At 36.5% G+C, this 27,693-nt stretch overlaps 1 protein-coding gene across 3 annotated transcripts; it reads right to left on the reverse strand.

Moving 5' to 3' along the window:
- Window positions 1–1,369: 1,369 nt before the first annotated feature.
- On the reverse strand, window positions 1,370–23,685 carry RHBDL2 (rhomboid like 2). Of its 3 annotated transcripts, XM_074305215.1 has the most exons (8): window positions 23,239–23,685; window positions 21,724–21,872; window positions 15,904–16,016; window positions 13,580–13,680; window positions 12,706–12,766; window positions 10,489–10,524; window positions 2,517–2,578; window positions 1,370–1,916 (listed from the first exon to the last, which is right to left on the reverse strand). In XM_074305215.1, the coding sequence occupies exons 1-8, from the start codon at window positions 23,467–23,469 to the stop codon at window positions 1,737–1,739; spliced, it is 933 nt and encodes a 310-aa protein (XP_074161316.1). In that variant the 5' UTR covers window positions 23,470–23,685; the 3' UTR covers window positions 1,370–1,736. The 3 variants fall into 3 exon arrangements, with proteins under 3 accessions (XP_074161316.1, XP_074161317.1, XP_074161318.1); XM_074305216.1 differs by lacking the exon at window positions 10,489–10,524; XM_074305217.1 differs by lacking the exons at window positions 15,904–16,016; window positions 23,239–23,685 and having other exon boundaries at window positions 21,724–21,811.
- Window positions 23,686–27,693: the final 4,008 nt, after the last annotated feature.

A 27,693-nucleotide genomic window follows, 5' to 3' on the forward strand; every position in this document is an offset into this window, starting at 1 on the left:
AGCTAGGCCATGATGATAAAACAGTTTCCATGACATTTCCAAGGTAGTCTGTAGATCCTCTAAACCACAAACCAGCAATAGCTAGCTAGACCTTTGAACAGTACTAAATCATAAAGCATTGTGAAGACGACACTCATCAGTATAGGAAATGTTTATTAAAATAGAAAAGTGTCTGTTCTATCAAAGGAACAAAAAAACCAGTTTGGGGCCAGTACAAGACCAATTTGGTTTTTTTGTGGTTTTTTTTCGTTTTTTGTTTTTTAGTAATAGTTTATTTTAAAAATACATGCGAAAATAGTTTTCAACATTCACCCTTGCAAAGCCTTTTGTTCCAAACTTTTTCCTTCTCTACCCTAGTAATTCTCTAGTAATTTAATGTGTTAAATATGTGTAATTATTCTATACATATATTCACAATTATGCTGCACAAGAAAAATCTGATCAAAATGGAAAAAAATGGGGGAGAGGGAGCAAGTAAACATTAAAAATGATGAAAATACTATGTTGTGATCCACATTCAGTCCTTCATAATTCTCTGATTTGCTCCATCCCAGGTGCACTGGAATTGGTTTGAATCACCTCATTATTGAAAAGAGCCACAGAACCAATTCTTAAATAAGATGTATGGGGTGATTACAACTGTAAGATCTTTGCCTTGTCTGGATGGCATAACCTAGATCCGTAGTTAAGGGTCTCATCATCAGGTAGAGTGTTCAGCTTTCCAATTACACAGAGTCAGGTTCAAACAATACAATAAAGTTTGCTCACAGCTTTCATAAGTGAACTTTCTCATGAGAATAGAAATTGGACCAGACCTATAATTGAAAGGAAACTGAGCTAGCTCTAAAATTGAGTCACAACATGAAGTCAGTGTGGTTCATTCAATTCCTATAATTTCCTCATTACCAAAGAGCAACAACAACTGTCAGCTTGGCATGCCAGCTTCCTCCCCTTCATCCCCCAAAATTGTTAATATTTGAGCACTGAACTGGAATGATCTCTTTAGTTTCAATATATTTCAGTATTTTAGTGTTGGTTCCCTTCACCTTGATGCTAAAATAGTAAGTCAGCATCAGAATCAATAAACATTTATTGTCTCCTATGTGCCAGGCACAGTACTAAGTGCTGGGGATACAGAGATAGGCATGAAACAGTCCCTGCCCTCAAGGAGCTTACAATCTAATGGGGAAGCCTACATTAAAAACAAAAACAAACAAACAAACAAAAAAAACGTTGAAAGGAGTGAGGTGTGCTCAAACTACTGGAGAAGGTGTGAGTTCAAGTTGACTTCATCTGGTAGAATAATGTTTCTAAAAATGAAATTCAAGAAAGCAGCCAGGTGGGAAATGAAAGAAGGATAATACAACCATTAGGCAAGGGGCCAAAAGAGGACCAAAAAGTTTTATTCCCTCTTTAATATATAGTATCTGTAGTCTCCTATTTGCTGGGATCTCTAGAATGGGTCCCCTATGAATGGCAAGAGTCCACCTTTATATTAAGGGAATACTGTGCCGCTAACAAGAAGCATAAGGCTACCCAAGTTTACTCCCTTCCCTTGTTACAGAGCCTCTTTGTAGGCCTTCCAAATAGGTTCTCATGATTTCAGAGCGAAAAAGAAAAAATAAACAGTTAATGAAATTCTCTTTTGTCTTTCAAAGATGCCTCTATGTTCTCACTGTGGTTTTGGTTTTTTGTTTTTGTTTTGTTTTGTTTTATTGGCTTATCTTAGGGGCAGTTCAGTCCACTGGTGATAAAAAGATGTTGAAAAACACAGCAAATGAAACACAAACAAAATAAGCAGTGATTGCCACCCAGAACATCCTTTCTTTCAGCAACTCCTTTTCAAAGCAGCTAAACACGGTGTAACCTATGGTCATCCCGGCCAACCCACCAGCAATGTGAGCTACAATGGACACCTTGGGAAGAAAAAAAAAATTAAGTGAAGAAATTCACATTATGTGTTAGCTTTTAAGCATCTGAGAGAAACCCAATTAGCTGGATGGACATAGACCCTCCCCCCACATCCTCTTGCACTCAGACCAAATTAGACCACGGACTAAAATATGCAGCGCCAGGGTATGACAATTTGGTAGACTGTCCAGGGTCTTGCAAAAGACCACCCTGATACCCAATCACAAGCCTCATTTTTAGTAAGACCAATCAGGAGACCAGAGGCGAAGAATTTATGTGAGGGGAGTCTGCAGGAACACCACCCAACCCTGCATTAATGAGATGCCATGTGACAGATATTTTCTACAACTTCTCAGCCTTCCAAATAGAAATAATGTTGCTACATTATCTGAGGCACCAGCCTCAGACGTGGGGGAAGTTGAGCCTTGTCCTTGGGATTTTGAGGGATAAGGGGCAGACAGTTTTTGCTGAAGCCGTGCTTGGAGATTGAGATGCAGGCCATCAGTCTCTTGTACTTTCATTTGCCACCCTCCCTTCCTTTATATCCATTTTCAGATCTTTTGCTTGAGGGATAAGACACAGAAGTAGAGGTCAAGACTACTCACCTGGGGCTCACTTGCAGGAGCAATGAATTTTTTGTAGAGGCCAAATCCCAGGTCAAATACAACTAAAAGGAAAAATAGAGGAAGCTGGTGAAGGCCTGAGAGCCATATGACATTTTCCAAATAGTCCCCCAAACATTCCTTGCCCTTTCTAAAGTATCAGCACTGTCCTAGAAAAGCAACAGGCCACAGAACCTTTTTTTTTTTTTTTTTTTAAATGAGGCAATTGGGGTTAAGTGATTTGGCCAGGATCACACAGCTAGGAAGTGTTGTTTTTGAGGTCAGATTTGAACTATAGTCTCTATCCACTGCCTTGAAATTGATACCAACAAATTGTATATTTCAAGGGTCAGGCTGTAGAGGGTCACTCTAAGTATATACGATCACAGTGTAGACTCGCCAAGAGACTCGCTTCAGTATTTAAAGGCCGTTTGATACTCTACACTGGCATGGGGGTGATCTGAAGAAGACTGGAGAATTCTCTGTGGTTTATTCTGAGGTCCCCAACTTTAGTGAGAGAGACCTTGAGTACAGCACCCAGCAACAACACAGCAAAAAGGTGCAGAGTGACAGCAGCTCCGCTACTGCCCAGTCTCCAGCTGGCGGCTCCTGCCAACCCTAGCCTCTGAGAGTCAGAATGGACACAAACTAATCACCACCCCCCTCCAGGCCAGGCAGTGGCTCCCACACCTCCCCAGGCAGCCCCTCACCCTAGCTGTGCCCAAATTAATCCAAATCAGCCTAGCCATGCATCCTGGGGTGCTCCAAGCCCCTCCTCCAATCCTGTGAGCAACGGCAAGGAGACTCAGAGGAGCAGCAAGAGATAGCAGCCATCCTTCTCCCTCCCTGAAGACAACACTCTGCTGTGTCTCCCACTAGGAACAAAGACTGCCCTTTGGGAGCTAGCTCTGCGTGTATGAAATGGGGGGGTGTAGTTTAGCCTCAAACTCTCTGAAGTGATATAGAGGAGGGCAGTCATATCTCATTTCTTAAACCAGCCTCCCCTACTCAAGTGAGAGTCCTCTGACTCTTGTCATACTGAGAACAGGATGCCACAAATATGAGGCCTTTTATTTATTTATTTATTTACTTATTTGTTTGTTTGTTTATTTATTTGTTTGTTTTGCTGAGGCAGTTGGGGTTAAGTGATTTGTCCAGAAGTCACACAGCTAGGAAGTGTTAAATGTCTGAGGTTAGATTTGAGGTCCTGACTTCAGGGCTTGTGTTCTATCCGCTGTGCCGCCTAGCTGCTCCCACTTTAAAAAAAAATAATATATATGCTTTAATCAGATCAGTCTTAGAGCAAATAAAATAACACATTAAAGAAAAAAGTTACTTAAAAATAGCTGTATTTACATTTCATAATTCCACAATTATATATCCTGGTTCTTATAAACTTTCTACAGGATTTTTAAAACAAATTTTTCACATTTTTTCTTGGCTATGTACTTATGGAATTTCATTTTAGTTCTAAAGGGATGATAGGTAGGTCACCTGCCTTACACACCTGGACAAGTTATAAGACCCATTAGTCCAATAAAAGGAACCCTGCTGATGTGTCTGGTTTGGCTCCCCATTACCCCTAAGGGCATTTCTGCCTTCCTGAGAAGTCAGGGGATACAATGTTGTAATTAAAGCAGAGTTATACTAAAGTGGCAAGGAGACATCTGCATACTATAGCAAGTTGTTTAAGTGGTTCCACATGCACAGTATACAATAATTAACACATGTGCAATGTGCTATGGTTATGTAAGGATATTAGGGCATATAAGGCTGAGGGAATTTTGAATAAACTCCTGATTGACCATCTTCAAGAGTTCCACATCTCCTTCACTCCTCATCCATGATCAGGATTCGAGCTGGTACCAAAATCCTCCAGTGAGCAGGTCCAGACACCAGGACACCAAGGTGAACTCTGACAGTGACACTTGAGAATAGTTGGTAAAATGCAGTGTTAACATTTCACATCAGATGTCATGTGTCCTATATGTGTTTTAAGGATTCCTAGTGTCCCAAAGGGTAAAAAGATACAGGCCTGGTCTTCGAGTTAGCCCAAGGAATGTTTCATTAACCCAGCTGCTATATAATTGACGCCCAATTTTAAGTGTCTTATCAATGATGCAATCATGTTATAGAAATAAAGGTCATGGCACTGCTAGGATTCACATTCTTGTCATTATAATCAACTCAGATTTGGAATACTAGATATTGTCCCTAGAATATATTATGGCCATATGGTCATTATAAGCATCCTCCTGTCTGGTCTTTCAAATGTATTTAGAATGCAAAATACACTTGCTGATTAAATATAAACAAAGCATATATAAAAGGATGACCTAGAGAAATAGGTGCTCTAGTAACTTCCTTTCTGTGCCAAATTGTTTAAAAGAAAATACCCTGATTACTTTGCTACAGGGCAATCCTTAATCCAAACTTTTTTTTCAGCTTTTATCCTAATTTGTTCAGTAACTTGACTTAAATCATTTCTTCCCTAGTTCCCTCTTGGCTATGCTTATGTATCTTCAATTGCCTTTTTCTGCTCCTCAGGGAGCTTGCTCCTGTCTCAGAAGAGACTTAGGAACTCCAGCCCTTTAGCCTAGACTTTTGCTTATAATTTATTTTCCTCCCAGATACAGGACAACATGATTTGAGCTAAGTTTCCAATTTTTAAAACAATATCATGAAAAATTCAAGGCTCTTATTTTACAAGACTTGCCATCTTAAAGATGGTTCCCCCCAAAGGATGTTCCCCAAATAGGAATAACCTGTTATGTCTCTTGTCTTTTAATAACCTTGAGGAAATGTAACTTTGTAACTCATTAATTACTTTTAAAATACACTCCACAATTATGCTATGTTAAGAAGAAAGGGACAGAGAAATGAAAACAAAGGAATTTGATGCAGGCAGAGTCTAGCCACTATTGTACTTCAGAATTAAAATGCATAATTAACTTTAACCAAGAAACCATTAAAATGTATATTCCCAAGGAAATTGAATTCAAGAGTTTTTATTCATAGTTTATCATAATGGCCTGAGTTTCTAAAGTGTTGGTGCTTCCTTTCATATTTCTAAGGGTTCCATCATGTTCAGAAATGGTCAGCGTAAGGATGGTAATGAAGGGACAAGATCAGGTGGCCTCTCTTGAAAAGTTATGTTTTTTAATTCACTACTTTTTACTAATCTCATAAATAGCAAAGGTGCTTTCTAAATTGAAGGATCATAGATATGACCTTCCTATACGACCACATTCTTGCAACCCTTCCCCCTAACTTATCCTGGAAAATTTGTGTTTTTTATTCTTTCTCTTTTTTTTTTTCCCCTTTGGTGATACTATTAGAATTCAGTGACTTGCCTAGGGTCACACAGCTAATATGTGAAGCTGGGTTTGAACTCAGATCCTTTTGACTTCAGGGTTAGATCTTTATCGAGTGCACCATCTAGCTACACAAATGTTTTTTATTCTCAAAGGAAAATAATCCTACTTATTACCCTAAAGTGACATCTTTTTGCAAAAAGCTATTTGAAGATCCATTTGCAAAAAGATACAGTCCCATTTGTTCTATGGAGTTGTCAGTTCTTTGACTTCTGAGTCTTCATAACTCAGATGGTTAGAAAAAAGCTAAAAATCTAGGAATTGTCAGTCTTCCTGACACTTATTAATAATAACAAAGATTGTTGTTGAGTTGTTCCAGTTGTGTTTAATTCTGTGACCCCATTTGAGGCAAAGATACTGGAGTGGTTATTTCCTTCTTCAGTCCATTTTACAGATAAGAAAACAGAGGCAAGCCTCAGTGATTTGCCCAGGGTCAACAATTAGTGTCTGAGCCTGGATTTGAACATGACTCAGGACCAGCACTCAATCCAGTATGCCACTTAGCTGCCCAATAATAATAACTAATGTTTATATAGTGTTTATCATGTGCTAAACCATTGTACTTTACAAATATGATTTGGTTATCACAACAATCCTGAGAGGTAAATGCTCTCTACCCCAATTTTACAAATGAGGAAACAGGTAAACAGCGGTTAAATGATTTGCCCAAATTATCAATGCTGTAAAATTACCTATGCATATATCTTATAAGTAAAAAGCTATAATAAAAATAAATAAAATAAAATTCTTTGCCCAAAGTAAGTATCTGAGACATTTTTGAACTCAGGTTTTCCCAACTCCAGGGCCATTGCTTTTATCTGCTATATCACCTAGCTCTCCCTTACTCAGCCCTCACTGCAGCCAGAGTAGAGAAGGACAAGGGCTGACTCCCAGTTTCTTCTCTTCCTTGCTTTCTGCCAAAATTCTCCCTTTTAAATTTATTTTTGCACAAAGATCACATAAAAAATCCCTACATCTACAGTTTAATCAGATAAGGAATTTTATTTCCCAAGGAAAAATCAGTGTTTTAAAAAATGTTAAATTTCATTCAAAGGAATCTGTGATTCTTAATTTCATCTGCAAACCAGATCTTTCTCTCTTCTGAAGCAGCTATCCTTATTCCCATAATAATTCTCAACATCAGAAATAATTAAGCCCTTGACACCAATTAACACAATCATTTTCATTCAACATGTGATTCATAGGGAAATAACATCAATCCCATCTCTGTACTCCCTTGCTATATAAAGTCTGATCCTACCTGGCCATAGAATCAAAGGACTTTTTTTTTTTGTTAGAAGGGACATTAGAGATTGAGTCTGGTGCCTCTGACTTGGTAAATGAGAAACATGAAATCCAGAGAGTGATTGTGTTTAACTTGCCTCCACTTTTCCTCTCCATAGTCTATCTTTCAAGGTTCCACTCTAAATCTATGAAGATAGACTTTCTTGATGACTTGACACCACACTGACCTCTTATTCTCTGAACAGCCACAGAATTTAACAGTCTTTCATTTTCCTCCTTGCTTCATACATGTTGGTCACAATACCCCAACTAGGCCATAAGCTCCTAGAGGAATGGACTTATGTTATAGACTCAAAGATTCATCATGGGAGGGGCTTCAGAGTTCATTTTGTCTGGTCTTCTCCTTTTACAAAAGAAGAATCCAAAGCTCAGACTTGGGGGGACTTTCTCAAGATTACATAGATTATAAAAATAGCAAATCTAGTGTTGTGGGCCTTTTTTCTGTCACTCATAATAAGACAATCTGTACAAACATCATATGGCTTCAGAAAAGTAAAAGGGAAAATTTGATCTCCAGCCCAACTTGCCACCATTCAAAACAAAGCAAAAAAAAAAAAACTACATAAAAACTAAGAATTCCAATTTTTAGGGGGAAAAAATTGAAGAGAGTGGGTTGAGTACAGTTCAAGCTAAGAGTCAAGAAACCCTGAGTTCTAGTTCCAGCCTACCACTAACCTTTTGGGGCTTTCCCACTAGGGGTCTCTATTTTCTAATATAAAAATAAGGGTTTAGGTTACTTCTAAAGTCTGGACTGAAATGATCTGAAATTTCTACAAAATTCCATGAGTCTAATAATGTTGAGTTATTACAAAAACCCTTCTCTTCCTAACTAAAATGTAATTTAACTAAGAAAGAAGGAAAACAAGACCATAGTTTGAACAGGAACAGGAAGAAGGGATCTTATCTTCAATTGTTTAGTTCTTTTGATTCTGCTTTTAAGGGTTAAAGAATCATGGGCAGAATTTTGCCCTTTAATTTCTTGACATTATTCTTTTTGTTGATAATTATGTCTACAATAACAAATATAGCCTTTAAAATATGATTTACATTATATAAGTAATGATGAGCAGGCTAATTTCAGAAAAGCCTAGAGAGAGTTACATGAACTGATGCTGAGTGAAGTAAGCAGAATCAAGAGAACATTGTACACAGCAAGAAGATGATTATGTGAGGGAGGATTCTGGGAAGATGGTGGAGTAGGTCGATAAATTTCAAGCTCTCCAGATTTCTCCACATTTTCACTTGAGGGTGAACATACACTGGTGAAAGTTCAAGAAGACTTGAGATGGAACTGGGGCCTTCTCGGTATAACCTAAGAAGATCAAGAAAAAGATCTCAAACCAGGATTAACCCGTGTGAAGTGCAAACCCCTCTGGGCTAGCTCTGCAGGAACTCCATGTGGGGTGCCCTGAGGCTAGCTGGGTGTGGCTGGAGTCTCCAGGATTGCCTGAAAGTGAGGGGTCTAAATTCAGGAAGACTGAGTGGAACCTTGGCTGATTAGGAATGCCAGACCTAGCTGTGCTGTGGAGACACAGGCCTGGTGGAGAAGGAACCAGTCTAGAAACAGAGGGCAAATGCTAGCACTTGCAGAAGGGTGGAGCTTTTGGTTTGGGGTTCCAGATCAGAACCAAGAACTGAAGTGAAGGCAGAGGCAACATGTCCTCCCTCTCTCTCTCCCTACCCCACCACGATTTGAGGTACTTACAGTAATACTTCTAATTAAAAAAAAAAAAAAATCCAACAAAGAACCCACTCACTTACTATAAGAATAGGGGAGACAGGGGAATTCTTCTTCAGAGGAGAATACTGAAGTAAAAAGAGCTTCTCCTATCCCAAAAGAATAAATAGCCCCCTCCTTAGAGAGAATTTATAGAAGAACTAAAAAGAGAATTTAAAAATCAAATGAGAGACATTGAGGGAAAACTAAAAATAAGTAAGAACCAAAAAAACCAAGAAGAATATGGGGAAAAAAAGTTATCCAATTAGAAAAGGAAAAACAGAATTTTAAAGACAAAAATAAGTTTTTGAAAATAAGAATTGGACAAGGGAAGTTAGTGAAGCTATAAGAGACCAAGAAATAGCAAAACAGAATATAAAGAATGAAAAAATAGAATGTAAAACATCTTAGAAGAAAAACAACAGATCTGGAGAGCAGATCAAAAAGAGAAAATATAACAATAATTGGACTACTTGAAACCTGTGACCATAAATAGAATCTTGACACATTAATCCCAAAAAATTGTCCTGGAGTGGTAGAAAATGAGGGAAAAGTAGAAATAGGAAAAAAATCCATCTATCATCACCTCAAAGAGATCTTTTGTGAAAAACACAAAATATCATTGCCACAAATCTGGCCTCAGACACTGCCTAGCTGTGTGACAAGTCGCTTAACCCCAATTACCTCAGCCAAAAAAAAAAAAAAAAAAAAAAAAAGAATATCATTGCTAAATTTCAAAATCCCCATTCAAAGAGAAAATTTTGCAAGAAATAAGAAAAAAAAAAAATTCAAGTATACTGGGCCTACAATTAGAGATGTACAGGACTTAGCAGCAGCCACAATAAAAAGACTGCAGGTCCTGGAATCACATCTAATGGCAATCAAAACAACTAGGCCTGTGGCCAAAAATATCATATTCAGTAAAATAATATTCAATGAAAAAAAAAAAGACACTCAACAAACTTGCAGATTTTCAGGACTTTCTACCAACCAAACCAGAACTCAATAGAAAATTTAACAGATAAGAAGAACCAATATCCAAGATTACTTTTAAAGAAATTAACATGAACAAATTATTTTCTATGTGGGAATGTATAGCATACATTTACAATTGACATCAGGAATTGGGCAGCTTGAAAGAAAGATTTAAACAAATGAAGTGCAGAGGAAGAATAGACACAGAGGCATTAGAGGGGGGGAGGAAGGCTTGTAGTTCTGAAAATCTCACATCAGAAATAGGTAAAATAGGTAATGCTACATATATATACCATAGAGGATATAGAACCCTCCAAAATCTATAAAGAAATAAGGGTAGAAGGAAAGGCAGAGGGGGATACAGGGGCAAGGGAAGAAGATCCAATCTCAGCACACCTTCAGTTGGTCTGTTTTGTGAATCAATTTTTTGTAGTTGCTCTTGTTTTTTGATAGTAAAGGGTAAAATGGTAAATAGAAAAATTGCTATTAGGGGGTCTATTTTAGGATTGTGGTACAAGTCTTTCTTCCATTCACTCTGTGCTTGGGCCAGCTGGAAAGAACTCTGAAACAGACAATGTAGGTCTCAGCTCTCATAATCACTCACCTTCTGTGGTACCACATGACTTCTCCAGGCCTTCATCTGAAAAATGAGGATGTTGGACTAATTGATGTATCAAGTCTCTTCCACCTTTAAAATCTTCTGGACCAATGCCAAATTGGACTATTCTCTGCCCTCTGAGCATAAATTGAGCTTGTATGACTCTGGGCTTTTAATCATACTGTTCCCTTTGCCTGCATGCCCTCCTACTTCATTCTGTTAAGTTCTTTTCTATTCTTCAAATTCCAAATCAAATTACAGCTTCTTGAAGAAAGCTTCCCTGACAATTTTCCCCTCAGTAATGTCTGAAAGTGACATAGTGCTGAGTCTGTATCTCTCTTATACATTTACAATAATTGTAACTGGTGTTTATGTAACACTTTTACATTTGCAAAGGATTCTGCATCTGTTATTTCATTTGAAGCACATAACAACCCTTTGAGGCAGGTGCCCTTATTATTCATCACCCTTTTGTAGATGAGGAAACCAAAGCAGAGGGAAATGAAGGGACTTGCTTTGGAATCATACTGCTAACAGTCTCAGAGGCTGAATTTGAATCTAGGCCTTCGTGGCTAGGACTCCTAGCCCTCTATCCACTCCACTGTTTTGTGTCTTACCTTAACTAGACTGGAAAGCTTTTCTAGAAAAAAAAAAAAAAAAAAAGCTTTCCAGAGTAAAAACTGGTGCTTGTTTAAATATTGTATCTTTCCCCAGGATCAACGAGAGCTTCTCATGTAAGTAGGTATTTCATATATGTGGGAAGAGCATGGATAATTGAAAGGCAAAAAAATCAGGAACTTCTATTGAGCCTTTCACTTTTAGCTACTAAAGCAATGTGAAAGATGCCAAATAGCGAAAACAACAATAAAAAAAAAGTGAATAGTTGAATTTTTATTCACCCCTTTTCAAGTTCTGGTTGCAGTGTCTTCATGCAATGACAGCAGAGAAGATTGAGAATAGCAAGAACAGAGGTGTCTGGCGTGGGGAAATGGGAATCCCTCCCTCTCTAAACCTTTTTATTCCTATCTGAAAATTTAAAGAGAGACTACTTACTAAGTGAATAGAAACTGGGGCTTCTGTGATAAAATCAATTTAAATCTCAGATCCAAAACTGGATCTATTAGATTTGCTGAGAATGATGTATAATAATATGCCAGCCTCTTAAGAAAGGTCTTGGAATAAATTTTTCTCACTCCCTTAATCCACAAATTCATTTTTTAAAAAAACAAACCTTTGGGAATTTTGACAAAGCCTCTCTGGGACTCAATGTAAAAGTAGAATTTTCAATTAAATGATTAACAGGGCTCTATTTCATCTTTAAAAGTATCTTTGTACCATTTTGAAAGTCATGTTGAAGCCAAACAGGTAATAACATATACCACTAATGTATGCTAGATACTGTACATTTCACTTTATCCTCACAGAACTCTTAGGAGGAAATATAATTATTATCCCCATTTTATAGGTGAGAAAACTGAGGCAAAGAGAGGCTTCCAGGATCACACAGCTATTAAGTGTCTGGGGCTATTGTCTGAACTCAGGTCATCCTGACTCCAGTTTGAGCAATCCATCTATTTGTACCATCTATCTGCTTGGGTGAGGTAGGGTCTTTTACTCCAATCTAAGACTCAGGGTGGGCAACTAGGTGTCACAGTGTTTAGAGCACTAGAACTGAAGTCAGGAGCATCTGAGTTCAAATTTGGCCTCAGACACTTGCTAGCTATGTGATCCTGGCCAAGACACTTAACCCTCATTTGTTAATTGAGCTAAATAAGAAAATGGCAAATGATCCAGGATGTTTGCCAAGAAAAATCCCAATCTGACAAGATTGAAACAGCTCAACAACAAAAATTCCTAGTGAGATGATAGAGTTAATACAAAATGATATAGTGAGAATGGTGCCAAATTTATTTTTAAGCCTTTATTTTTTTCAAAGAATCAAAAGCTTCCTCTAAAAGAATTATTTCTTTTACTAGTTCAAGTTAATGGCTTAAAGAGATACCTATTATTTGTATTAAAATAACACCAGAAAAGCATGTTAAGTTTTTCTCTTAATTAAACATTCCCACAATTTATGCTTTGCTGTTTAAGAGTAAATGACCAAATGTCATCTCCTAACAAGAGAGCTTGTTGTTAGAACACATTCATTTTTAAAAAGTGGTTTAACTACATTGAACTTTTAAAACTAAAAATGTAAAGTAGCAACAAAGATAAAATTCTTACCAGTTAACAAGATGAGCATTAGTCTGAAAAGTCCAAACAAGGGAACCATGTTTTTAAAATTCTTGCCAGGAGAAAAGAACAAAAGTATAAGATACTACATAGAATCAGACAATATCTTAATTCATCAGCTTTCATTCATAATCATCAACATAAAATACATTAGATCAGTATATATGTATATATTAATATTTCTCTAATATCACATGGACACACAAAGTACTTTATACCCATTATTTTATTTCCATCCATTTATTTAACATTTCATATTTATGATAATTATTTCATTCAATCCAACAAAATTTGTATATATATATATATGTATATATATATATACATATATATTACTATTCACCCTGCCACCTGAGGAATGGGAAGTTCTACTAATTAAGTGACTGATTTGCACAAAGGAATAAGTAGGTAGAAGAGTAGCAACACTTGTTGCTAGCTTGCTCTTTTGCAAAAGAGCATCATTTAAGGAACTGCAAGCATACAGACTAAAGAAAATACAGTTTCTATCCCTCAAGTATTTAACCAAATTATTTCTTTCTTCCCTTTAAACTTAACCAGAATCCTGTTTCCATGGAAGATGCTACAAGAAGTATAGACTGAATTATGTTGATTCTAACTGATTTCCATATTTGGAAGGGATTTCATAATCCCATTTTATCTTCTGATTGTACTTTTTTAAATGACTAGTTAGCTTTTATTCAAGATATGGCCCTGTTTTAGAAACCGATATTTGACACTTGTATATTACTTCAGTTGATATTTATGCTTAATAAATATTGGTAACAATTATTATCCCTGAACCAAATATCAGTAAAGAAAAATAGTCTATCAATTGGTATTCCTCATTCCCTGAAACGGTTCTTACCATTAAAACATTCATAAAGTAGCCTCCCGTGAGAGCATAGACTCCTCCTGAAGCACCCACTAGAGCTTGGAAGGGGTCCCAGATGGAACTTCCAAGAGATCCTACAGAAATGAAAGAAATTCAGAGAATCAGAGATATCAGAAGTTAAAGCACCAAAGGAAGACTGGACTATTATGTGGCTATGACCACAGGTCTCTCCACCTCCTTCTTCCTGTTCTCTAACTTCATTCTTCTTAAGTTACCAAGTGAAACCTCTTAATGCATAGTCTTGATCTTGTTCCTCTTTCAATGGCTTATTGGAATTTTCCTTATTGGATATTCAAATACCAGGCCAAGTTCCATTCCTTCCTCACCCATCCTTCCAGCTTTCTCTCATTGGTTCTACACTCTACATTTCAGTCATGCTCCTTGTGGTTCTCTCTACTTTCTGGTTGAACTCTTTCTCCACTTCCACACTCTTCCACATCCAATGCCCATCCTCTCCCATATCTCCAACCATCCATACAAGACCCAGCACCAAGGCTAATTTTCCAAGAAGTCCTCCTTCATCCCATTCATCCATAGTCCCAAATTTAAAATGATTTTTCTTTCCTGTTATATTGTGATAAAAGAATCAGGGATCAACTAGTTAGTCTAATACCCTGATTTTAAAAATGAGAAAACAAACCCAAAGAGACTAAGTGATTTGGTAGTAGTTGTCTTTTGTTCTCAAAGAGTACCAAAATGACATCATTTTGTTTGGGTCAAGGACAGTTTATCCTATTGTGGTTGATCAAACCAGTATGAGCACAGAAGGTACTATCAGAAGTCAGGCATAAATAGTCTACCTGAATGTTCGGACTGGAGATGTCTCTATATTTGTGGATCTTCTAGTAAATAGCAGAATCAGGATTTGAACCCAGGCAGGTCCTTGATTTCAAACCTTTTATGTTCATTATTATCATTCCTGGGAATATGTGACATATCCTCTTCTACTTGATTGTGAACCATCCCAGTCTTATTTTTCTTTGTTTCTCTCCTAACACCCAACACAATGCAGGACACGCTGTACTTAATAATTAATAAATTAATTAAAGCAAGAGTCACATTTCTCTAGGATAGAGTGGAAATTCAAGATGCTTTGATTATTTGCTGATATTTTAACGTACTATCAAAGGCTTCCAAGTTTATTTTTTCCAACCTTGGATGTGAAAAAGAAGCAACATATATGAGAAGGACCTAATGTCTCCAAGCAGGGCTCTCCAATCTAATGAATCTCCATGATTTATTCTAAATATACTTTTGTCTACATTACTCAGTTCTCTTCCTTAGTCAGACAACAGTGGCTGCCTTTGGCCTATAGCATATCAAATGCAAATTTCTCTGCCTGGCTGATAAAAGGGGACCCTATTCATATAATCCAGCCTTGTCTAACCATTCACCTTTCTAGAATGCTTTAAGGTACATGTAAAAAGCTTTCCTCACAACCATTTACCCTCATCTTATGAATAGATAAACTGAGGTTGGTAGGTTGAGCAATTTGTCCAATATCACCTACCTTCAGAGCCGCTGAGGGAGGATTAGAACGCTGTCTCTGGATTCCAATGCCCTTCACAACCCTTCAAACTGCTGCTCCCCAGTGCTTTCCTGCCTTGTCCCAGCATCCTCTGGTGATGGAGAACCTTACCATCTTCTCAATGTGCTATGCTCTTTTCCATGGTCACTTCGGGACACATACCAGTTTCTCCTTTCCCCTCATGGAGGCCAAGCATGGGTCCTGGCTTCTCCTATTTCTCTCAATTTCTTCCCTCAGCTACTAAGCGAATCATTCTACTACATCATTAAGTCCTTCATGGTTTTCCTAAAGGTTCTGAGTACATTTATTTTATTCCCTAAACTCTCTGAGAGCAGGACCATTATCTTGTCATTTCTGTATCCCTTAGAACTCCTAGCACTGTGTTAGGCACATAGTCATTGCTTGATAAAAGTCATATCAATGCAAATATAGACTACATCCCCCAAAGAACTGTCTGAAAAAGAGCAGGAAAGAAAGGGAGAAGATGTAAACAATGTATTGGCTAATGAAAGAGGATTTTTTTTCCCATTTAAGTTCAAAAAGCTTCCTTTTTAGTCATTACTGCTCTTTGACAATAGCATTTTCATTGCTATTCTCTGGGAAAACAAATATAGGTTGTACTTGGAGTTTTATACAAGCCAGTTATGAAGGAAAAATTTAACCTATCCCTAAGGCCAGTGTACTATCTGCTGATTGGTTACTTAACTCTGTCCATCCTGGACAGAGCAGCCAAGTAAACTGAGCTTGTATTTGTCCCTGGAATACTGACCTGCAACCACTCCTGACAGATAGACCAGCCCCACTCGATGACCTTTATGAACCATTTCCAAGGGAAGTCCCAAAAGAAGCTGCATAAGTAGATTTCCACAAATATGTTGAACCCTGCCATTGAAAACAAGAATCTCATCATCGGCCTGTGATGGCACCAGCAACAATTTCAGCAGCTTTCTTTGAGGGATTACAAAGGCATTAAAATACTGTCTCTGTTTTATAGGGATGCTTAACCTACAAACTGCCATAGTGTTGTTGCTGAAGTTTGATAACAGTGTGGTTTGGGTTTTTTGCTTTTGTGCTAAATAGTCTATAAAAAAAAAGAATTGCACCAGAATCTCAGTAGTGTTCTGGTCCAATTTATAACTAACCAGCCACATCCCTTGAACAGTATACCCAATATATGCTTGTTATCTCCAGTTATAGAGAATCATCATCATCATCATCATTGCCACCATCATCTAGATGGAACTTAAAATTTTCAAAGAACTTTATATAAATTTTCTCATTGGACAAGTCCCTTGACTTCTATGAGGCTCAATTTCTCAATAGGTAACCTGGGAATAATAATATTTTCAGTATCTACCCCACAGATTTATTGTGAGGTTTCAATTTTGTAGGAAAAGAACTTAGCAAAAAGTAAAACCTTTTTATTAATGTCAGCTATTTTCATCTCCTGAGGTAACCCATTCCACTTTTGGATAGTTCTCAGTGTGAAGGCAAAGAACAAAGTTCTGAAATATCTGCAAGTTTGCCATCTTAAAAAGTCCATCTTTGGACTTTCTTGATGATTTTGAAAGACATAGGACTTGTGTATAAGTCAACTCATTCAGATTCACTAACTTTTTTGGAGAAAGAACTATTGGGTCATTAGCTTATCTTTTTAGCTACTAGAAGCACTGTTGACAATATATTTAAAGACAGGATATACAATGGTGATTATATTAGATGCCCAAAGTGGTTGTTAGTAAAGTGGTTTGTAAGCTCCAAAGAACTTTCAGAATGTGGCAGTTTATTATTCTCTGATAGTGGACAGCTCAGCTTAGTGCAAACTGACTTGAACATTTGAAAAAATGTTTTTAAATTTTTTCATGTTAAATTTGAAAATATGTATAGAAGAATTGTACATGTTTAGTATATATTGGATTACTCACTGTGAAAGGGAGGGACATGGGGTTGAGGAAGGTGAGAAGGAGGGAGGGAGAAAAATTGAGAACACAAGGTTTTGTAAGGGTGAATATTGAAAACTCTCTTTGCATGTATTTTGAAAATAAAAAGCTATTATTATTTATATATTTTTTTATTATAGCTTTTCATTTATAAGATATATGCATGGGTAATTTTTCATCAGTGATAACTGTAAAACCTTTTGTGTCAGTTTTTCCCCTCCTTCCCTCCACCCCTCCCCCAGATGGCAGGTTGACCAATACATGTAAAATATGTTAAATAAGTATAAGTTAAATACAATATATGTATACATGTCCAAAAAGTTATTTTGCTATACAAAAAGAATCAGACTTTGAAATAGTGTTCAATTGTGAATATCTTCAACATAAAGAAGATCCAACTCACTTCCAGTTGATCAATGATGGACAGAAATAACTACACCCAGAGAAGGAACACTGGGAAGTGAATGTAAATTGTTAGCACTACTGTCTATCTACCCAGGTTACTTATACCTTCGGAATCTAATACTTAATGTGCAACAAGAAAGTGGTATTTACATACATATATTGTATCTAGGTTATACTGTAACACATGTAAAATGTATGAGATTGCCTGTCATGGGGGGAGGGAATATAGGGAGGGGGGAGATAATTTGGAAAAATGAATACAAGGGATAATATTATAAAAAAAAAATTACTCATGCATATATACTGTGGGGAAAAAATTCTAAAAAAAAAAAAAAAAAAAAAAAAAAAAAAAAAAAAGAAATAGTGTTCAATTAAACTGTGAAGGAAATCAAAAATCCAGCAGACAAAAATAGAGGGATTGGGAATTCTATGTAGTGGTTCATACTCATTTCCCTGGGTTCTTTCACTGGGTGTAGCTGGTTCAATTCATTACTCCTCTATTGGAACTGATTTGGTTCATTACATTGTTGAAGAGGGCCATGTCCATCAGAATTGATCATCATATATATTGTCGTTGAAGTATATAATGACCTCCTGGTGCTGCTCATTTCACTCAAAAAGCTATTATTTTTAAAAAAGAAATAATTCATGTATCAAGGCCTTAAAAGGGACTGTTCCTATATTCGAAAGGCTCTTAATCTTTTTTGTTTTGTTTACTATCTTTGGGCATCTGGTAAAGTCTACAGATCCCTTCTCAGAATCAAGTTTTTAAAGAAGTAAAATACATAAGATTACAAAAGAAAATAATAATAGTAAGATACAATTATCAATATTTTTAAAATAAGTCCCCCAAAACATTTTTACATTCAAAGGTTCTGATAAAGGCCTCATTTCCAAAATATATAATTGACTCTAATTTATAAGAAATCAAGCCATTGTCCAATTGATAAATGGTCAAAGGATATGAACAGACAATTTTCAGATGAAGAAATTGAAACTATTTCTAGCCATATGAAAAGATGTTCCAAGTCATTATTAATCAGAGAAATGCAAATTAAGACAACTGTGAGATATCACTACACACCTGTCAGACTGGCTAGAATAACAGGGAAAGATAATGTGCAATGTTGGAAGGGATGTGGGAAAACTGGGATACTGATACATTGTTGGTGGAATTGTGAATACATCCAGCCATTCTGGAGAGCTATTAGGAACTCTGCTCAAAAAAGACTGTGCATACCCTTTGATCCAGCAGTGTTACTACCAGGCTTACATCCCAAAGAGATCTTAAAGAAGGGAAAGGGACCTGTATTTGCAAGAATGTTTGTGGCAGCCCTCTTTGTAGTGGCCAGAAACTGGAACCTGAGTGGATGCCCATCAATTGGAGAATGGCTGAATAAATTGTGGTATATGAATCTTATGGAATATAAGAATATATTTCTGTAAGAAATGACCAGCACAATGATTTCAGAAAAGCCTGGAGAGACTTACAAGAACTGATGCTGAATGAAATGAGTAGGACCAGGACATAGTAGTATACTTCAACAACAATACTATAGGATGATCAATTCTGATGGATGTGGCCATTTTCAACAATGAGATGAACCAAATCAGTTCCAATAGAGCAGTAATGAACTGAACCAGCTACACCCAGCAAAAGAATTCTGGGAGATGACTATGAACCACTACATAGAATTCCCAATCCCTCTAATTTTGTCCACTTGCATTTTGGATTTCCTTCACAGGCTAATTGTACACTGTTTCAAAGTCTGGTTCTTTTTATACAGCAAAAACAACTGTTTGGACATGTATACACATATTGTATTTAATTTATACTTTAACATATTGAACCTGTATTGGTCAACCTGTCATCTGGGGGATGGGAGAAGGAGGGGAAAAATTGGAACAAAAGGTTCAGCAATTGTCAATGTTGTAAAATTACCCATGCATATATCTGGTAAATACAAATTATTATAAAAAAATCTTTTATGCCTTTATTTTTACTGTCAAATGTCAACAAAGATGGCAGGATTTTTTTTTATTGTTTTGAAACAAAATGCTTCCTCAACTCTGGATCTTTGGAGAATTTTTTAAAAGTCCCAGCAATCCAGAGACTGAGTTTCTTATTGGTAAGCATTGCCATGGGACCTGCTATATTTGAATGAATTATAAAGGCACAAACTATTAGAGCTAAGAAGCATAAGGTTTAAATTTTGATTGAGTCCCCCAGCTAGAAGGAATCTTTCTTTTTGTGAATTCTTAAAGTGTCTTATTTATAATTCTCAAAGAATTATCAGTGTCTATTTTGTATTAGGTTTATCTTTATGTGTATGATATCCCTTACTGTTAGACTGTAAACTCCATGAAGACAAACACTATGTAATCTTTATTTTTGTGTCTCCCCCTACCAAAACCATCCCTCTTCTAATTCTGCCCAGCAGTTTTTTTTGTTTGTTTATTTTGTTTTGTTTTGTTCTTAAGATCACAGTTTTATTTTTAAAATCAACAACATTATAAGACACAAGGAGGGACAAATGTACATTCCTACCAGACTCAATCAGAATAATGTCTTGTGGAAAGTTTGTCTCTCCTGTCAGATGTTGTGTATGCACAGAGCCAGCTGTAAGTTGTGGGCTATTCTAATAACTAACAAGCTTCTTGCTCCCATCACTGCCATGGAAAGGCTGATTTGGCCTGATTCAGCTTTCCCTCAAAGTCTCTGCTTGCTTTTCACACAGGGCCCTTATGGGCTGAACAGTACTGAGACACAGACTTAAGAGTTCAAGAAACTTTCCAAAGTCCCTCTCTTACCTCCTAAGCTACAACCACCAGAGCTGCTATCATTGGGGAGAAACCTTGCTCTTGCCACATTCCCATACATGTCCACTGTTTTTTTAATGAATAAATAAATACTCTCAAGAGCTTTTGAGAGATAAGGTAAATGCGGGCTAGAAAACAGGCCCAATCACCCAGGAGCACAAAGCACCTGACAACCCCAGGGTGAGAAGGAATGTTCACTAAAGTAGGAAAAAAACCTTGGAGTTGGATCTAAATAGTTGAGCTAAACCTCCAGATCTCCAATAGCTATTGTGTAAGTTATTTTATTTCTCTAGGTTCCTTATTCCTCTTGCATTAGCTAGAGAAGGAAATGACAAACCATTTCAGTATTTTTGCCAAGAAAATCCCAGATGAATTTAAAGAAAGTTGGACAACTGAATAACAACAAAATCTTTGATCTCTGACCTCTTTAATTTTGAGTTAACTCCTTGCATTTCCACAACAATATTGATTTTTATCTAATTCCTACCAGTCCTTCAGGCATCAGATGATACAGTGAATAGAGTCAAATTTAGAGATAGGAATCAATCAATAACATTTATTAAATGCTTATTATGTGCCAAGCACTCTATTCAGGCAGAAAGATCTTCCATGTTGCTTCAAGTTACTTAACAGTAGTGAGGCGGTTTCCCACTTTAATCTATGGTCTTTAAGGGGAAAAAAACACCCTTATTTTCTTCATCTTTTGCATTTTTCATGGTATCCTAAACTTATTATTGTAAATGCTCAACAAATCTGGTTGTAGGGTTCATGTAACTCAGTATACAAAATCTCAGGTCTTAATAACTAAGACCTTGAGTTGCTGAAAAAAGAGACAGGAACCTAAGAGCCTATTTCTGTCTGTAGACACTACTAGCCAAAACTAAGAGCAAATAAGACTGGCCATACCTGGGTTCTTGATAGGGTAAATGCGTTTGTTTGAGCTTACTGTATGGTGAGGAGAACAGGATGAGTAACAATCCAGTTCAAAGGGAAAATGCAAAAATGAAATAGACCAACTGAGAAAAGCAAAACTTGGTTTTAAAGTTCATAAGAGTTAGGTTATATAACTGGATAAAGAGCTTTACATGTAATCTAGTTTAACTCTTATCATTTGATAGATTTTATAGAGACAGAGAGAGAAATAATTTGATCTTAAATCATCTATGTAGTTAAGTAGCAGAGCTGTGGGAGTTCTATGCAGTATCTTTCTCTGTGAATGTTTCACATATATGCATTTATGTATGCATATATAAATGTATATGTAAACATAATATATACATATTAAATATACATTTAAATAAATGTTTAATATTTAATAATAAATAAATAATACATTTTAATAAATAGTTTTTAGAGGTATATATACAGGCACATAAAACATTCTTTGTAATAGTCAGCATCAGTTCCCTTCTCTTATGTCTTACCCTGCATGTACCATCATGTAAGAAATAAACCTCCAAGCTTGTTTCCTCTTGTCTGGCCTATAGATGAATGGACTCTCCCAGATTTCTCTTTCCAGGGTGGCCCACTGTTCCTGAGGCTTCCAGAAGGTGTAGTAAAGGAAAATAACCACCTGACAAGCAGTGACAAATAATGTTAATGATAATTCATTCAAATACAAGTAGCGACCCAGCTAAACCCATATTGCCTTTATTTAAAATGAAGTGGCTGCTAAACAAATACCCTATAATAATAGATGGTCTGGAATGGCAAGTCACGGCTGGTGTGATCACATCCCTGTGTATCACATTTCTTCCAGATATTAATGGTCATTGGATTTAGGGCAAGCCCTAGATAAAATTGTGAAATTACCCAAATGTATCTTTAGTACATTCAATTTAATCTGTTTTGTATTTCTCTTTTATCCATTCCTACCCTGTTTTTCATCCACTCTAGACATTCTCCTCTGTCCCTCTCAGAATCAGTTCTTGGGAAGAAAAACACTGTTATTAGTCATTTAAACTTTAGTGTAATCTTGAGATATTATATTGATCTCATTTTGGTATGCTTAGTAAACACTTAACTGTTGGGTTTTTTCCCCATTCATTTTGTCATACGTACCACTGAACAGATTTGGGATGAGGGGTGTTCTGGGGAAGGTTTTGCAGCATCCTTGAAATCATATTGCAAAACAACCTCCATAATTACTTTGCCTAAGCATCAAGGCACTTTGAATGGCATTACTACTCCATCTGTGATTAAATCCTTTGAGAAATATTTAATTTAAATGTGTTTATTTATATATTTATATTTATATATATTAAATATATTAAATTTATATATTTTATATAATATATATTTAAATTATTTATAATTTATAAATCATACATATTAAATACATATTAAAATTTATAAATATATTTATATTTGGCAAATGTGGGAGCAGGAACTCTTAAGTAATTGTAATAACTAATCTTGGTCCCCAAGAACAGATTTTGAAACGTAGCTTCTTCCTTTTAGCAGAAAGACTGTCAGAATAAAGTCATTTTAGAGGTGGTTTTTGCTTATTTTTGTGCTTGTTACTGCAAAGGAAAAGGAGGTCACTGTTGGGATCCTGAGTAGGAGAATACTAGAATTGACCATGATGTAAAAATAAAAGGCATTAATTTACCTTTATTTTAAAATGGGCAGAATTGTGAGACTATTCTCACCAAAGAATTGTTGGGATAGAGAGATGGAGATAAAAGTGATGGGAAAGGAGGCATTATAGCCAGAATAAGGAAAGTCAGTAAGAAAGATTATAGAAAGTCTGAGAAGTGAGCTGGAGAGGGGATCTGGCCAATATTTGGTAAAGATCCTGTCCTTTGTCTTCTCTGCTCTGGGTTCATTCATCCTTTGTCCTTTGTGGATCCAGGCTGCAGAGTTTTGTTTCTGTTCCCTAGGATGCTTATTTAAGAAGTACTCCTCATCTTCCCTCCCCATAAGGACATATTATCTACCTGGAGAATGCTGATGATGGAAATGAACAAAGGGGGCGGGAGACATCTGGCTCTCTGCGGATAGTTTCCTTGAGCATCTGGAGGAAGGATCCACTTTGAGATGGGTCTGTGGACCTTTCGACACCACATATTAAGTAAGTGTCCCCTTTTTTTCTTCCTTGGCTTATTCCATATTTCTTTCTTCTCTTTCTTTTTCCTGTAATCCTCCTCATTCAGATGCCTCCTCCCCATCTCCACAGCATTCAGGGATCATTTCTCTTAGTTCTCCCACCACCTGCCAGATCACAGGTGCATACCAGGGCAAAATACATGACTATAACTAGAGGCTTGGAGCAGGGCCCAGAACCCTCACTGGCAGAATCTCTTGGTTCATTGAATAGGGTTTAGGTTCCCTGCCCCCTTCCCTCTGGGTTGAGGGCTGGCAGCTTGGTGTTTCAACTAACTGATCTCCTGACACACTCATAATCTGTACAACCTCATCACCATGTGTGTATTGTGACAGAACACTAGGGGTATCTCCAAAGAGAACAGTGCCAGCAGGAGCCTTACCCGCTGACCCATCCAAAGCATTTTAGAGCTTTGTCCTCTTGAGCTTATAGCATTGGACCCTTATTTTTGTATTCTGTATATAACAGTGGGGGTGGTGGAGGATATTAATGGATAAGCAGGAAAGGTTTCAATGCAGCTGCTATGTCTCTGAACTTTTAAGGTCTTATGGCTTTAATCTACAAGCAAATTCGGTTCGTTCTAATCATGCTGTCATAAACTTTGTGGATGAAAAGGTTTATAGTATCAAAATAATATAGGAGAACCACAAGTATATTTTCTAAGATATCAGGAAAGATTATAATATACCATCAAATAACAAAAATAGTATAAAACGCACCATCTAGATTTATGGTTTTCAGAACTAGAAGGGATTTTATGGTCACCTGGTCCAGTTCCTTCATGTTATAGATAAACTAAAAACCAGAGAAAGGAGTGATCCAATACATCCAGAGCTGGAAGATTATTTAGTGCAACCTTGGGAGGGAAGGAGTAGGAGGAAGGAATAAACATCTAAATAGCCCATACTATGCACCCTGTACATAGTCCCAGGAACTGTGTTATGTAAGTACTTTACAAATATCTCATTTAATCATCACAATAACCCTGGGAAATAGGTGCTATTATCTCCATTTTATAACTAGTTACTAGCTAACTAGCTAGTTAATTGACTGTCAGTTTGGAGAAATTCACTACTTTTCCCAGATAACATATAACACTTTGAGACAGCTCTAATTTTTTTAATAATAGCTTTTTATTTTTCAAAATACATGCAAAGATTGTTTTCAACATTACGCTTGCAAAACTTTGTGTTCCATATTTTTCTCCCTCCCTCTCTACCTCCTTTTTTCCCTAGATAACAAGTAATCCAATATAGATTAAACATGTGTAATTGTCCTATACATATTTCCATATTTATCAATACACAAGAAAAATCAGATCAAAAATTTTTAAATGAGAGAAACAAACAAACAAACAACAACAAAAGTTGCAAATACTATGTTGTGATCCACATTCAGTCTCTATAGTCCTTTTTCTGGATGAAGATGGCTCTCTCCATCATAAATCTATGGAATTGGACTGAATCACCTCATTGTTGAAAAGAGCCAAGTCCATCACAAGTTGATCATCACATAATCTTATTGTTGCTATGAACAACTCCTGATTCTATTCATTTCACTCAGCATCAGTTCATGTAAGTCTCTCCAGGCCTCTCTGAAATCATCATTATAGAACAGTAATATTCCATAACATTCATATACTATAACTTATTCAGTCATTCTCCAGCTGATGGACATCTACTCAGTTTCCAGTTCTTTGCCCCTACAGAAAGGGCTGCCACAAACATTTATACACACACACATATACACACACACACACACACACACACACACACACACACACACACACACACACACACATATATATATAAATGAGTCCTTTCTCCTTTTTTATGATTTCTTTGGGATATAGATACAGTACAGACACTGCTGCATCAAAGGATGCACAGTTTGATAGCCCAAAAGGGCATAGTTAAAAATTGGACGGCTCTAATTGTTAAATAAGTTCCCTTAAGTTAAATCAAAATTTGCCTCTCTGTAACATCCCCAAGTTCTGCCCTGTGACACCAAGCAGAATCAATCTAACCCTCTCCCTACATGATATTACATTTAAATAATGCTTTTAAATTTTTAGAAAAATGGAAAGAATTAAAGAGCATCCAATCTGAGCTCTAGCAAGGTTAGCAAGAGGACAGCTAGATAGACCTCTGCTAAAAAATCAAGGTGGGCTTCAGGGTCCTGGAAGGAGCCAGGAAGGCATATACAAGCTCTCCCTCTGACCTACTAGTCTCTTCCCTGCATATCCTTCCTCAGTTAATTCTCTGAAAGTGGAGAATTTTTCCCCTAAACTATTATATTAATGATTTCTTCACTTTTGAATTCTTTTTGTTTCTCATAAATTGGCAAAAAGGAAGAAACACTAGAATCCTTAAAACTCATGCCAAGAACATTGTGACTAAACTAAAGAATTCATTTTCTCTGAATGTAGGAGAGGTCTTCTCTGGGATTCCATTGATCTCTGCCTTCCAGAAGAAGCTCCAAGTATAGAAAAGAGCAGGTTCAAACCTGGCCTGCATTAGTCACTGGAGAGAAACAAGGAAAAATTACTTTAAGCCCCTTCTCATGGAGCTTATCCTGCTCCTACCCCAAAGTTGTTAGTGCCTTCTCCTCAATCAAAAATAAATCACTTTCTATTTAGTTAGCATAGAATATAGATTATATGGATAATTATATGGATTTCTCTGTGCACTTATTTCCTCCCAACAGATTGTAAACTCCTGGAGGGCAAGGCTTATTTTACTTTGGTCCTTGTATTCAGATAAGATAGCACAATTTCTGGTATAAAATATGTGTTTAATAGATAGTAGTTGAAACTCCGAGGAACCATCTCAGACTGGCTAAGATGACAGGAAAAGATAATGATAAATGTTGGAGAGAATGTGGGAAAACTGGGACACTACTATATTGTTGGTGGAGTTGTGAACTGGTCCAACCATTCTGGACTTTGAACCACATTTAGAACCGCATACAAAGGGCTATTAAACTATGCATATCCTTTAATTCAGCAATGTCTCTTCTGGGTCTGTATCCCAAAGAGATTATAAAAAAGGGAGAAGGATTCGCCTTTGCAAAAATGTCTGTGGCAGCCCTTTTTTCAATGGCAAAGAACTGGAAACTGAGTAGATGTCCATCAGTTGGAGAATGGCTGAATAAGTTATAGTATATGAATGTTATGGAATATTATTGTTCTATAATGAATGATCAGCAGGATGATTTCAGAAAGGCTTGATGCTAAATGAAATGAATAGAACCAAGAGAACATTATACATGGCAACAAGAAGATTATGTGATGATCAACTGTGATGAATTTGGCTCTTCTTAACGATGAGGTGATTTAGGCCAATTCCAATAGATTTGTAATGGACAGAGTCATCTTCATCCAAAGAGAGGATTTTAGGGACTGAACGTAGCTCACAACATAGTATTCACACCTGTTGTTGTTGTTGTTGTTTGCTTGTTTTTTCTTTTTCTTTTTTTACCTTTTGATCTGATTTTGCTTGTATATCATGATAAATGTGGAAATATGAATAGAAGAATTGCTCATGTTTAACCTACATTGAATTACATATTCTCTAGGGGAGGGGGATGGAGAGAAGAGAGGGGGAAAATATTTGCATCATAAGATTTTGCAAAGATGAATGTTAAAAAGTAATATTGCATGTATTTTGAAAATAAAAAAGCTATTATTAATAGGAAAAAATAAATAGTTGTTGAATGCATGAATGAAAAAATAACTAGTTAGAGACATGGAAAGGGCAATAATGAGAAGGAATAGTGGAAATAGAATCTAGTAAATACCTTCCTCATCCTGTGTCTTCAGATCCCTTTCTTCCCCTTTTCCCCACATTAGTCATATATGCAATATGGAAATGAGGAAAATACCAAGAAGTACTCCCAATAGGGAAAGGGAAAGAAAAAGTTAAAAAAAAAAAAAAAGTTTTAATTATTTTTTTCAATTAATCAATTTTCTCTCTCCAATTTTGGAAAGAGAAGGAAAGGGAAAGGAAGAGGAGAGGAAGAGAAGAAAAACCCTTGTGGCAAATATGTATAGTCAAACAAAACAAATATTCACACTGGCCATGTCTCATTCTGCTCCAGAAGGTATCATGCCAAAGAAGTAGCATTAAGAAATTAGAAATTATTAAAGCTTTTTATTTTCAAAACATATGCATGGATTTCAAAACATGCACAGAGAGATCTTAATAAAATGTTAGAGTAAAGGAAACAGAATCAAAAGAAAAATATAGACATGGGCTATAGACTTTCCATTAAGGACAATAATAATGAT

This window comes from Sminthopsis crassicaudata, chromosome 3 (assembly GCF_048593235.1).
Source record: "Sminthopsis crassicaudata isolate SCR6 chromosome 3, ASM4859323v1, whole genome shotgun sequence".
In the NCBI taxonomy this organism is placed as follows: Eukaryota; Metazoa; Chordata; class Mammalia; order Dasyuromorphia; family Dasyuridae; genus Sminthopsis; species Sminthopsis crassicaudata.